A 14885-nucleotide genomic window follows, 5' to 3' on the forward strand; every position below is an offset into this window, starting at 1 on the left:
TTTTTTATTTATTTATTTATTTTTTTAACTCTGCAACTATTTTTTATTCCGTACATCCATGGTTATACAACAAATCCAGGAAGATGGTCAAAATACCATGTCCTCAGTTCACAAGTTCCCAATCTGAGATCAGTATTTCCACTAGCTCCATACCAGGCGATACCCACTGTCTCCCAACTTTTGATTGGCCCACAGCCTTTGGTATCTCCAGCCGGTATAGTGTGCTATCACAGCCTATGTTCCTCCAGATGATGGATATCATGACCGAAGCTCATGGATACCCCTCCAGCCAACAATCCATCTCCAAAACTTCATAGTCCATCCATCCCAGCTCAGTTCTTCTCACATCGAAGTCACTCCAACAACTGCCTAATACAATCCGTGTCCCTTTTTTCTCCCTCCCCTTAAGCATTTTCTTTAGTTCACAGAACAAAGCATATTCCGTCACCTGAGGCTGAATGATTGCTTTACATTTAGCCTTAGCAATCTACTGTCTGGCCTTGGGCCTCTTTCACACATCAGTCTTTTTGCTTCCGTCAAAATCTGTTGTTTTGTGAAAAAAAAAACAGATCAAGCAAACGTTGCTGCTGGATCCGTTTTTTTCTCATAGACTTGTATTAGCGAGGGATCCGTTGTAAATTCTGTGTCCGTTGCCCGGAGACAACGGACATAGTAACTTTTTTGTGTATGTCGAAAAATCGGGCAGTGACGGATCCTGCACTGTCCGCTGTTGGCTATAATGGAAGCTTATGGACGCAGGAACTGTCGCTGTCCGTCAAAAGTCGGAATCCAGCGACAGATTTTGTTTTTTGAAACTGAGCATGCTTTGAAGAATTTCTAATTCCTGTAATTTAACCCATTTTTCGATTCAGGGAAAAAATCTCTCTCTAATTTTGTTCCTTTATATTCCGTCCGCAGCTGCTTCGACGTACAGTACAGACCAAAAGTTTGGACACACCTTCTCATTTAAAGATTTTTCTGTATTTTCATGACTATGAAAATTGTAAATTCACACTGAAGGCATCAAATCTATGAATTAACACATGTGGAATTATATACTTAACAAAAATGTGTGAAACAACTGAAAATATGTCTTATATTCTAGGTTCTTCAAAGTAGCCAACTTTTGCTTTGATGACTGCTTTGCACACTCTTGGCATTCTCTTGAATATTATATATAAGAGGTTTCACCTTCATGAGAACAAAACTTTGTATCATCTAGTTTCCTCAAGGCATATTCCATGTCGTCCTTGCGAATAAACTCCACAGTCCCCATTCCACCCTGGTGTACATCGGCATAGAAGACATCCCAGCTTGTTTCATATGATCTTTCAGATCCTGCCAGCTCCCCGATGGGGGAAGCCCTGAGACAAGGACTCTGTATTTAGTTACCTGGGACAGGGGTCTGTTTCTCCTGCGGCGTATTCTTTTAATTTCGGGTTGTTCTGAATGCGGCAATGCCAAATATGTGTATTTTTTTTTTTTACATACTGTATTTTGCCGACTATAAAATGCATCCGACCATGACATGCAACCCAAATTTGGGGGAGGAAAATAGGAAGACATTTTTTATAACTAAAATGGTGGTACATCTTATAGCCCAATTTTACTGTAGCTTACCGAGGAGGCGGCTGCGGGGAAGCAGGGTCACAGAAGGCAGGGTCACTGCTGCCGGAGGCCGGCGGCCTTGTCATGAGTTGGACGATTCTGCAGACCCCGAGCTGAGGGAGGGAGTGTCCCTGTGATGCAAGGCTGCGGGCCAAGGGGTTCATAAAATGTCAGCCATGAGCCTAGTCCTCTTCCCTTTGATTTTCCATGCAGTGGGCTTTGGGAAAATGGTCGCTGGAGGGCGGCATATGCACAGATTGAGATCTCGGAAGTCGAGATCTTGTTCCCAAGATTTCGTCTCCCAAGATCTTAATCTGCACATGCGCTGCCTCCAATGGCTAATTTCGTGAAGCTCACCACAGTGATATGAAAGGGACCTGGCTCACGTCATTTTATGAAAGCCACCGTGACATCCCCACTTCCCAGTCCCGGGCCTGCAGCATTGCTGTATTCCTGCGCCACCGCCAGCCTCCTGCAGAAGTGACCCTTCCTCCTGTGACCCCGCAAAGTCTTAGCTTGTATTGGAAGGCTTGGTATTTTCCCTCTGGAAATGGGTTAGGGATGATGACAGGAACAGGAAGCAGTATTTAAAGTAAACCAAAGGAGGCAATATCTGAGCATCGTGGCAGAGGGGATGAAGCAGGACGGGTGCACATCATTGTGTCATGATTGCTCATCTGGAAGCCTCCTGATGAACTTCTCAGAGTAAGGGAAACACATACAGGCAGGAGAGCATATGGAATTAACGGACATTGGCTGCCACCATTGAAGATGCGGGTGGCAGGAACGGAAGTGTGGCAGATGCCATTAAAGCTGAGGTCACTTCTTCATCACCCCCCTTTGAGACAGTACATCATTACAGGATGACATTAGTAGGTAAATGACTGCAGTATTGCCCTCTGATGACGTTCTGTTTCAAGAAGGGGTGATGATGAAAGATGATGAAAGAAACTGCAGGTAAGTGACTTTATGGCGATCCACTTGTGATGTTCAGTTTGAGACTCCCAAACTAAACATCATAAGAGATAAAGTAAAAAAAAAACCTGATATAAATATTAGCTGTATAGGGAGGATGGTAGGAAATTTTATAAAAAAGCAAATTACAAAAGTGGTTAGGGATTAACGATAGATATTTTTAAAAGGGCATTATGGGTATTGGACCACCCCTTTAATTCTGTTTGTAAGTGCTACTTACCAGTGAAATATTCCGCTTACTTTGAGACAGTTCATCATTGTAAACCCTGCAGCTATTGAGGTGCCGCATTATCTGCTATCATTTTATTTAAGTGTACACCTTTATACATTCTAAGTAAGAGTAGTTTAACTGCTGCATTTAGCTTTATCATCCAGTGTCAATTACACATTTAAAAGTAATTTCATGCAGAATTGCCATCTAATACAATACAATTACCCATTAACACATAATAGTGCCTGACAGCTAATGCCCTAGTTACTATTGCTACTGATAAATGTATGTCACAAAGTGAGGTCTCCAAATGACAAGGTCAAGGATAGCTGTATGTAGTAGGGGCTCACGGCAAGCACAATGTCAGAAGGTGATGGAGTGAATTCTTGTCAAATAGAGATTGCAAATGACAGCTAAGAGATATTTCTACACTCCTACAAGTGGAGGCAGGGTGTGATTAGCTGGCTGTACAGTGATTTGGCAGCCGCCAGCTGTTCACAGAAATATCAACATCCAGGGGAGCTATCCAGCAGCTGAAATTGCTTTTTAGATATATTCCCCTAGGACCAAAGTTGGAGAAATTGGTATGTAGATGTATTTTCTTCATGACAAAAAAAAATAATGATTGGATTGCTTATAATTATGACATTTCTCTTTCACTTTAGACGTAATGTTTACCATTAAATTAGTAGCACATTATAAGTGTTTCTAAAATATATATTTAAAACTTAAATGGTCTTTTCAGCGAGGAAGAGGACTTGAACTCTCATTCCACCTATTGAATGTAGCAATCCTAAAAGTTGATATTGTCCCTTTAACGAGCCTTGCCACATGACTTAGGATTAGAAGCCAAACCAGACACTCCATTTATAGAAACACGTTTCAGGATGTATGCCCCTCATCATTGCAAAGCAGGAGATATGATTTGGCTGGGTGAGAGGCTTCTGACAAGGAATCAAAGGGAGAACTTTTCTCCTTGTGGAGAGTGCCAAGTCGGTGAAGGAAATTTATAGACCATATGCTTCTTTAGGAATTGAAATATACAAGTAGCCCTTTCAGAGAGGAATAGACCAAGGACACTAGTTACACCTATTCAATTTAGCAATCCTAAGAGTCATTATTATATGGGGGGTCCAGCATTAAAAATGTGTTTTTTAAATATCTATTCTTACACCCTAACTGCTTTTATTTGCTTTATTGTACAATACCCTACATTTTTCTCCATCTATCTAATCCCTAAATGTGTTTTTTTTTACTATACTTCCTGTGACGTTTCTTTTGAGGGAAGTCTCAAACGTGACGTCACAGGAGGCTGGGGCTGCACTCGCTTCCCGCAGTGTCCATCGCCCCTCCTGGAACAGGACGTCACATGCTGGACCACCCCTAATAATTCCTCTTAGCATTACTAAATTAAATAGGTGGAGCTAGCGTCCTTAGTCTATTCCTCTCTGAAAAGGCTACTTGCATATTTCAATTCCCAGAGGAGCACATGGCCTATAAATGTCCTTCCCCGACTTGGCACTCTCCACAAGGAGAAAAGTTCTCCCTTTGATTCCCTGTCAGAAGCCTCTCACCCAGCCAGGGCCGGCTCCAGGTTTTTGAGGGCCCCGGGCGAAAGAGTCTCAGTGGGCCCCCCCCCCCTTTAAAATATATCACGATTCATGATGCCCAGATACAGCAGAGAAATATAGGTATAGTACAATGCCAGATTTCACTTCTTACATGAGTGATAGCTATTGTAAATTCTGCAGTGTATATATACAGGGGAGAGGTACTGTGCAGTGTATATATACAGGAGGAGTGGTGCTATGCAGTGTATATATACAGGAGGAGTGGTACTGTGCAGTGTATATATACAGGAGGAGTGGTACTGTACAGTGTATATATACAGGAGGAGTGGTGCTATGCAGTGTATATATACAGGACAGGAGTGGTACTGTACAGTGTATATATACAGGGGAGTGGTACTGTGCAGTGTATATACTTCAACAGCCGCCCAGCCCAGGCCCCCAGCACCTGTCCTGTATATATATTATATACACTGTATCTATGCAGGCTGTGCTGGGGGCCTGGGCTGGGAGGCTGCTGTAGTATATATATATCAGCTGCAGCCGCCCAGCCCATGGCCGCCCCAGGTCACCCAGTCCCAGACTGTCAGAACATACAGCGATATAGCATTGCACTCACTCAGGTGCTGGTAGGAGCTCTGTCTCCTCCATAAGTTCAGGAGTGCACACAGTCAGGAGATTCAGAGCAGGAGATCTCTCCGCCCACAATGTCACGCTGGCTGTGTCCTTAATTAACCCCTATGTGTGCCTGGCCCTGCACTGACAGTGAGAAGATGCTTGTGCCAGCGCAAATTGAAAGGGTAGAAAGGGTTAAAGCAGCCAGATGGCTCTATGACTGTGTGAGTGGGCCCCCCTGTCTCGTCAGGGCCCCGGCAATTGCCCGGCTAGGCCGGGTGTTGACGCCGGCCCTGCACCCAGCCAAATCATATCTCCTGCTTTGCTTTGTAATGATGACGGGCAAACATCCTGAAACGTGTTTTATCATCTTTCTGTGATAGCTTCCTTGGATGTCTCTGGTATTAGAGATTTCAAGCAGAAATAAACTCCTTTTTGTTGCAGACTGTTGACCGCATGAATTAAGGTTATATATGTTTTCTATGACAAAATTAATTCTGGTAAGTCAGAGGTCACACAGGACTGATTATATAAGTAATCTTAGGTTATTTACCTAATTGCTGTCTTGATAAAGGGACGCCTATGCATAATGATGCAACAATAGCGTAATAACTTGCATAAAAAAATGGATTGACCTTTGACAACCCACAGTTTCTTGTATTGGAACAGTCTGTTTTTCGCAATTTGGAGTTAGAGGTGAAATTCAGAATTGCTTTATTTATGATTGCTGAGTAATAAACGATAAAGCAATACATATGATAAAAACTTAGCAAAATAGGACTGTGTACTCATCACCTGAAAACTATTATAGGCATGGAACAATTTGTACCTAAGAAAATCCTTACTCTTTTACATGCCACTACTGTGCGCTTATTTCAGACTTTTAGGAAACCTCCGAACGCAGGAACTCATCCTTTCAGTACTATGATTGATGTTACAGCTGCAATATAATGTCATCTATGATCTCTGCCTGCAGCAGTATTTTGTGATTTGTCATATGGAATGAGCACAACTGCCTACCCTGCTTTACATTAACTGGTGGCTCTGTTGTATCCCAGGAAAGGAACAGGGACAATTAAACTTTGAGGGCAGATTGGCACTTGCTTCAGCAGTTTCTAAGCCAATAAAGCACCTTTCATATTATACTAATATGAAATTCCATATAAAATGTATGTAAAGGGTTGGCTACAGACAGGTTTATGTGGGCCCTTAAGAGGTGGTTCTAAAACACGCACATTAAATTATTTATTTATTTTTTTCATCAGTCGTCTTAGTACAGTTCTCTGCAATAGTAATCTTGCACTGTAATGTGCAATTACAGATCTCCTATAAAGCATGGCCACGGACTGTACTTCATAGTTTTTCAAACTAGGGCCTCCAGACACAGGGTCCTCCAGTAGTCCCCACCTGCCATGGCAATAAAATTGGCACCTAGAGGTGGTGGAGCTTCACATCAGAACGGATACCTACCCCCCCATTTCCAACCTGTTAAATGATGCTGTAACAATTGACAGTGGCATGTAAGGGTTTAACTGCTGCGATAAGAGAGAGTTCCAAATGCAGCAGTTACTAGACGTGGATGCCGTCTCTATAATAGAGGCTATTTTAGTTGTCTCTTATATACTTGCAGAGGGCGGTTTACAGCAGTTTGTATTGTCACACTGACATAACTTCAGCTACTCCTTCTCTGTAACATGCTGCTGTCGTATCAAACTTCATGTTTAACATGACAGGTTTTCTGTAATTCCCTAGAAACAAAACTCAATATTTCCAGATACGTTAAAGTTGTGGTCCGATACCTAAAATGTTCTTTACAAAATATCTATTTTTGTACCCAAAGCAGTTTTGTTTTTTACTTTTTTGTAATTGTTATTTATAATACCCTACATTAATTCCTATCCTGCTTTTCCTGTCACTTCCTGTGATTATTCGTTTAAGGGGAGTCTCAAAAGGGACATCACATGAAGCTGGAACTGTACCCACTACCCATGATTCAATTGCTGGCGGTGACAGAAGATATGGCGATGCTGTTTCTCACCCTGCTTCTATCACTGCCCCCTGATGAGGCCTTGCTCCAAGAGGGGTGATAGACCCTGCAAGGAAGTGAGTGCAGCCCCAGCCTCCTGGGAGGTTCTGCTCGAGACTCCCCTCAAATAAGACTTCACAGAAAGTGTAGTAAAAAAAAAACACATGTAGGGATTAGCTGGAGTGGGAGAAGTGTAAGGGATTTTATAATAAAGCAAATTACAAAAGTGCTTAGGGTGTAAAACAGATATTTACAAAGGACATTTTAGCTTTTGGGTAAATCACTATGACAACTTTGCACTAGTAATGCACATTAGTAATCAATCTTCATGTTTCATTTGCCAAAAAATTGAATTGGTAAAACCTGATGTGAAATGTTATCATGATTCATCTTTTAAATCGTGAAGCTTGTAAATGGCAAATAACCATTCTGCTGTGAGACCCACCTCTAGTGAAATGCACCACTGTTTGTCCTTTAATTAGCAGCCATTTTGCCCTTCTAGCACGTTAAAGATCGCATCCACCGTGCCTCAGCTTATCCCATAAATAGAGCAATCTTGCTTTATCAGTTAATAAATGTTCTACTGTAACACTAAGTGAATCCTATTCTTAAATACTTCATCCCTCATAAAGGAAGATATAAAATCAGAACCTAAAATGAGGCCTCATGAGGATAAAAAGGCTACTGTTAATAGTTATCTGGGAAAGTGAAGTGGAGTCAAATTAGCTGTAATAGAGCGCAGAGTGACTGGCAAAGTCAACACTCATTATCAAAAAACTCATTAAGAAATGAAGAGGTGGAAATCCCACTGGGCTTTACTTCTCTCAAAAGCTTTACAAGCTATTAGTTTTTAGAATTCTTTCAAACCGAGAGCTCCTAATTTACCTTTTTACTTAGTTAATCTACAGATGTTAAAGAAACTGTAGAACTGACAACTATGTTTTATCAGGTTATAGCTAATTGCAGCTCTGACCTAAAGGCAATTTTTATATACTTCGTCAATGCTTATAACAACTGTAGATTAGAGCGGAATGAATATAGATATGCACAGACGCAAAATGATATGTAGTGATGCAACACAAGATGTGCAGCTCGGGAAAGAAACTAAATGAATGATTGGCTAAAAGTACACTTTCTGCACCAGTTTAGCTTGTGTAAGCCCTGCCTCTTGTGCCTAATATCTGATTATGAATAAGAAATATTTGTATGCCTCAACAAAAAAAATCTGCTCATACAGTAAAAAGGGTAGAACAAACATAGAACTTCCAGAAACGCATTATGTTTATTCATTGATCTATATAGCGTCATCATATTCCGCATTACTTTTTCAGACCTCATTGGGACCCGCAATCTAAATTCCCCTATCAGTATGTCTTGGGAGTGCAGGACAAAACGGGGGTATCAAGAGAAAACCCATACAAACACGGGGAAAACATACAAACTCCCTGCAGTTGTTGTCCTTGGTGGGATTTGAACCCAGGACCCCAACACCAACAGTGCTAACTACCGAGCTGCCATTCTACCCTTAGGATTTTTTTTATCCCAGTCTACAAGTAAATTGAATATTTTTTTAACGAGTGATCTACTCTGCACTGTTCTGATTGAGGCTTTCTTTGATATGACCTGTTTAGGGACACTCATGATCATAGCAATGTTGATCTTGCCAAATTGGCAGGTTTGGACAATTTGATCTAATTGACACCCGGATGCTCCAGTTAACAATGGTTCTGAATGTTTACTTGGCAGGATATGGCAAATATAGAATCATGGGGAGGATTTTAGTATGTCAAATATTGGCTTTCTTAATAAATCTATTGTATTTTTGCCTGTCAGTGTACCTGTAAACTTTCACTAACATTTACACACTAATCATCTCCAAAAACATTTGTGGAGTCCCAATATAAACTTTCTAGAAAGGCTTTTACCTCTAGAACAAAAAATTATAAGCTCCCTTGAGGCCGACACATAAGCAAGTTGGCATAGTAATACTGTCAAAGTGAGATGAAGTAGAAGAGCAGGGAGTCAGGAACCCATCATAAAAAACAAATATTTCACTTGAAAATCTTCATCATGACAAAAAGTCGCAAACTGTCTCTAAAATGTTATGCATCATTTGTGATTTTTTTTTTTTGCATTAAACACTGACTCATGTTAGTAAATGTGGGCTTTTAAAAAAATATTAATGAAAGAAAAAACCTGGTAAGATCTATTTGCCTATAATAAACAATCAATGTCTAATTGCAAATGCTGCAATAATGTACAGGTGGGTCACACAGCCTTCAAAATTGTACAAATATATAAAATGTTATGTGGAAATTTGGAATTTATTTCAGAAATAATTGTCCCTGTTAATGCACTGATTTTTCTTTAATGTTAAACAAGGTACTTATAGGTCAGGTCAGGAGTCTTCACTTCCACAAAATCTGATAGACACCTGTCTGTGCTCTGGAAAATAAGATAAATGCAACTTGTCAGTCCACAATTGTGAAGATCCACTGACCCAGAATAAAAGCATAACATGTATTTCTATTTCCAAAATGGCATAGTTAAAATAGTGTATCATAAAAATTCAGCAGCCCAACTTGAATTTCAAATTTTGTTTTCTTCTGGGAAAAAAGAAGTTTCACATTTCGGCTTCTTCCAGGGTGAAAGAAGCCGAAAGCGGAAACTCAAGACCGGCTGATGAGATCTCTTGATGGGTGAATGTTTACAAATTGCTGTTTTATCTATGCCATTTTATAAGAAAAAATAAATCTTGCTCTTTTAATTCTGGTTCAATCGATCTTCACTATTGTGGATCACCTTTCTGCGTTAATCTTATTTTCCAGAGCACAAGCAAATATTTATCTGATCTTGTGGAAGCGAAGACTCATGATCTATACGTGATTAATTTGATGTTAAAGAAAAAATCTTTGAGTTTCTGCAGGAACAGTCACTTTTGACATTGCGTAAGTCAAAATTTTTAGCACACTATATATAAGTTCAGTACAGACAACACATCATTCACCTTATTAGCAGGACCCTTCAGCCATTTAGAGCCAAAAAACATTGGTAATGCTTCTAATAAAGGGTATAGCGCACAACTATTTTTGTCACACTTATAAACAATGCGTAAAGTAAGGGTATGTTTCCATGGTCAGTAAACGCTGCGGGTTGGACGCTGCACACAGCCGCAGCTGTCAGATGTTACAGCATAGTGGATGGGATTTTATGAAATCCCATCTCCACTATGGGTGCACGGACGCCTCCGGCTTCCCTGCGTAACCGGACATGTGGCACGTCTTTCTAGACCGCAGCATGTCTATTTATCTTGCGGAGACGCTCAGTCTCTGCATGATAAATACCACCGTCCAATGCATAGGAGGCGGTTATTCCGCATGGTTCAATGAACACATGCTGAATTACCTCATGTACAAAAGCCGGCAGCGCTTTGGACGGAGCTGTGTCCAAAGCGCTGCCAATACTGACCATGGAAACATAGTTGCTGGGTACATTCCCACTATCAGTGTTTGTCAAGGCTTTCACACAGCTGAATTTCCGCATGAATCCTGCACCTCAGCTCAGTTACTTTTTTATTTATTTTTTTGCATTTTTTATGCGTTTTTGCCGCAAGCATTTTTATCTCTCTTTGGTATTTTAGATTAGACATGCAAAGATATAGATAGATGTGGGGTAGATAGATATTGGTAGATGGATAGCTAGATAGGTATACATAACATATATAATCAGTGCCGTGTGTAGTTTTCTGTACATGTATTAACCTAATAAATGTAAAAAATGACATGGAGTCCCTCCTATTTTTGATAATCAGCCGAGGTAAATAAGACAGCTGTGGACTTATATTATCAGACTGGGAAGGTCTCTGATTATTGGGCCTTTCTCAGCCTAAAAATACCATCCCATAGCCAACCCAGAATGGGTGCATCACATTAGATGCGCCAATACTAGCACTTTGCCCAGCAATAGGGGGAATGGTAGTTGGGGTTGATGACAGCTGTCAAACTCTGGGGCTAGCAATGGAGAGGTGTCTATGAGACACCCCATTACTAAATAAACACAGACAAAAAAATTATACTTAATGTCTTTGTTAGAATAATCTCTTATTCACCACTTTATCGAAATTAAAAAAATAAAAAATCACATGCAGGTCCACAGTAATTCACTGAATCCTATGTAGTTCAGAAATGGATACCTGAAAAACATAAAGACAAAAATAAACACGAGACAATCCATGGCGTAAAAAAAAATCACACTGGCCATGAGATTTCTATTAATCTCATCACCTGTGCTTGTTCTGTACAATAATATGTAATATGCTGATATTACTGTACATGTGCCCACAGCATGACAGTCAAGCATGTTTGCTGCTGGTCAGTTCAAACAAGGTGAAGAAGTTTTGGTGATCAATGGTGATCTCAGGCTCAGCAGGTGGACCCCAACCAACCGAGAAGTTGTTAAGTATTCTGTGGATAGTTGGGAACTACTTCTTACTGGAATACCACTTGCATGGTTGCTGCTACAAGCCTTCACGCTTTTAGGCATATCAGAATAATTCTGCATGTTGTTACAAAATAACTGCACAATTATTACTAAGGTTATGTTCATATGCAGCATTTTTTATATATAATCCCTGCTTTCTGTCCTGTAGATGTGACAGTGATCAGACTGCTGAGCTCTGTATAACCCCGCCCACACCCCTGATTGGCAGCTTCCTGTGTACACTGTGCATTGTCAGCAAGCTGCCAATCAGTGGTGGGGAGGAGTTACACAGATTACCAGGATTGACCTGCAGGCTGACCTAGTCCAGCAGTGATAATCTCCTGCTGATAAAACACTGATTGTATTGAAACTACACCACACAGTGTAATAAATGACTCATCCCTCGAATCAGGGTTTTTGCCATATTCTGCTCTCAGACTAAATAGAAAAATCCTGCTGACAGATTACCTTTAATCTTGATTACTCTATTTTGTTTTTACGCATGTATGTGGCACAGCTCAACTTTATGTGCACTAACTTTAGTTAAACCTTTAGTGGAATTTGATGGGGGTGTTATTAAAACATTTGAAACACTTAGGACTGAGTTTCCATTAACTCAGAAGTCGTTCTTTCAGTACCTGCGGTTGAGACATGCCCTAAACTGTCAAAATGAGGGGTTTCGCCTGATACTGCAGTCCGATAGCTTGTTGAATCTTATTGGGCCTCGGAGGAGTATGAGGGGATTTATTACTTTAATATACAGGGGTCTGATGGATACCTTTATATTGAATCATCCATTAAAGGATAAAGGAAAAATGGGTGACGGACGTGGGCCCCTTGTCGGAGTCCCAGTGGGAGTCTATACTTCAATACATCCCCAGAGTTTCCCTAAGTGAGGCTAAGATGGTGTCGGAATTATACCTGGTGTATAGGGTGTACAGGACCCTGGCATGGATGATGAAGGCCGGACTGACAGGTGACTCAAAATGCCCAAGGTGCGGTGCGGAAGATGCAGATTTGATACATGTGATGTGGTCGTGCGCTCGCCTCTAACCCTTTTGGGTAAAGGTGCTTAATTTGATCCAGGAGGTGACAAGAGTAGATGTGTTGCGTAACCCGCTGACTTGCCCTTCTGGGTTGTATGGATGATATTGCTACGGATGAGTGTGGAAGGCTGACTATCGCAAGATTGTTGTATGCTGCAAGGAAGCATATTGCGATGCATTGGTTGGATGAAAGACCACCAGGAAAAAAGGAATTTATAAACAAAATAAATTTTATTGTCCTCATGGAAAGGAATATCCACATCAAGAGAGGTCATAATACAAAATTTGAAAATATGTGGGGCGGATGGATGGATTACCCAGGCGTGGCGTCTGCTGAGTTATTGCAGAGTAGAATGGGGGTCGTTTAGTTGCTTCTAGGGGGACTTCTACATGTACAGGTGTGCTTTTGTAATGATTGGTACCATCTTTCAAGAGGTGATGTTGTCAGATGGTTTTATTGGATATCTGGCAAGGTATTGGGAGGGAGGGGGGTTGGTTAGGGGGTAAGGGTGTTGTTCAGTAAAATGAAAATGTATTAATAGGCTTTGTATTCATTGTTCCTGTCTGGAAATTGTCAGACTGTGTTACTGGCGTGTCATATGCTTTACTAAAAATTATGTGATTTAAAAAACAAAAAACTTTATTGAAATAATTGTGATAATTGTGATATGCTGCTATATTAATTATACATCAATTTATATTGTTATTCCTCAGAAATGTTACCATGTTTTGCCTGTTCCTTATGTATTATGCAACGCAGATAGTGATTATTCTAATAATTTTTATTTCCATTAAGCTCTGTTATGCAATGGAAAATTTCACAAGCATGTTCAAGAAAGTTTTGTGCCACAAGTCATCCGTTACATCGACCTCATGGAGTCCTCAATTGCCCAGTCCATTCACAAAGGGTTCGAGCAAGAAACTTGGCAACCAGTGAAGTAAGTTGGGTGCTTTTGTACTTTAGTTGGGAGGGGTTTTCTGCTAACTGCGAATATGGGTAAAACATTCCTAATGCTATGTTCCCATGATGACTTTTTGGAGAGTTTTTTACTCTGTATATTTAAAAAAATGCAAGTAACCTATTTTTTTAATGGGTGCATTTATGGTGCAGACAATCTGCAACATGATGCTCATCATGGGAATGTAGCCTAAGAGTCTTGCATACAAAACATTTTTTTTTTTTTTTTTATATATATATTTTTTGAACATAAAGGAGACAGTTTCTTTTTAAAGGGTTTGTCTGCTTCCACTAAATCTTTGTCCATAGGCTGTTTAATGTGAAAAGAAAAAACGGAGCAGGGGAAAATAAGTGAAGATCAAACTCGACCTAGACAGGATAACCCAAGCTCAGCTTCTTCTTTACACCTAACTAGTCTATGGACAAAAGTTTGGTGTAGATAGATGGACAATCCCTTTAAGCATTGTTGGAAATTGTGCTTTTAAGTTGTGTATGTGCATAGTATATGCCCTCTTTCAGATGTCTCCTATAGCAACATATATAATAGCAAGAGAAAATAGTTTTTGAATTATTTACTACTAAAGATATTTTATCAATGCAGCATGAAGTAAAACCGCAAATGCTATAAAAGAAAATGAAACCACTACTTATCTATTTAATGCACAAACTGATCAAGCACAGATGCTCTAGAAGTTTCCTCTGGCTTTGTTTATAAGTGGGTGGCATGTGACCTTGGCTTTTCCATGCTGCACTTTACTGGCGGCATAGCTCAGCACTTAGCAGTGATGTCAGGCGCACAGCAGGCGGCCAATTGGCAGGTGCATGCCTATTGCTCGTAAAAAGGAATACAAAAAATACAAATTTCACAAAGAATATGTATGTACCGTATGTATGTGGATATATTATAGATGTACGTCACTCCGTGAAAAGTCAGGTGTTCAGGTAGGATACCACTCCTTACTCAAATAGAAAATAGAATCTGCTCTTTCAGAACTGTAGAATATATTTAATGAAGCAATCCCATTAAAGTAAGGATTTGGTCATAAACATCGACATTCATCAGACTGTAATATACAATGAAAACAGATAAATGTGATTTTATACAAAAAATAAAATAAAAAAGACATAAACAATCCTGGTAATGATACCATATTCATCCATAGAGAGGACAAAAATGGTCATATTATTGATTCTATGGAATAGAATCAATTGATGCGTACTTTGGCATAATTATAGTTAACATGTCGAACAAGTCATTAAGAAAAAAATTGAAAAATAATATTATTCTTCTTCTATTTTTTTCTTATGTTTTCATTTCTACCCTAGGCACTTTAATTCTGTCCTGGGTTCAAACACTTTATTGAGCCATCAATTGTCCTATATCTCCATACTACTCTTT

The 14885-nt window shown here is 40.0% G+C and overlaps 1 protein-coding gene across 19 annotated transcripts in view; it reads left to right on the forward strand.

Annotated features, from left to right (window-relative positions):
- CADPS2 (calcium dependent secretion activator 2) overlaps nucleotides 1–14885 on the forward strand; it is a 699771-nt gene that overhangs the window by 463139 nt on the left and 221747 nt on the right. For all 19 annotated transcript variants that reach the window (XM_077264954.1, XM_077264944.1, XM_077264942.1 and 16 more), the window contains one exon: nucleotides 13325–13466. In XM_077264954.1, the coding sequence (XP_077121069.1) occupies nucleotides 13325–13466 (142 nt within the window). The remainder of the gene's footprint in view (nucleotides 1–13324; nucleotides 13467–14885) is intronic.

The sequence above is a fragment of the Ranitomeya variabilis genome, chromosome 5 (genome assembly GCF_051348905.1).
Source record: "Ranitomeya variabilis isolate aRanVar5 chromosome 5, aRanVar5.hap1, whole genome shotgun sequence".
NCBI lineage: Eukaryota > Metazoa > Chordata > Amphibia > Anura > Dendrobatidae > Ranitomeya > Ranitomeya variabilis.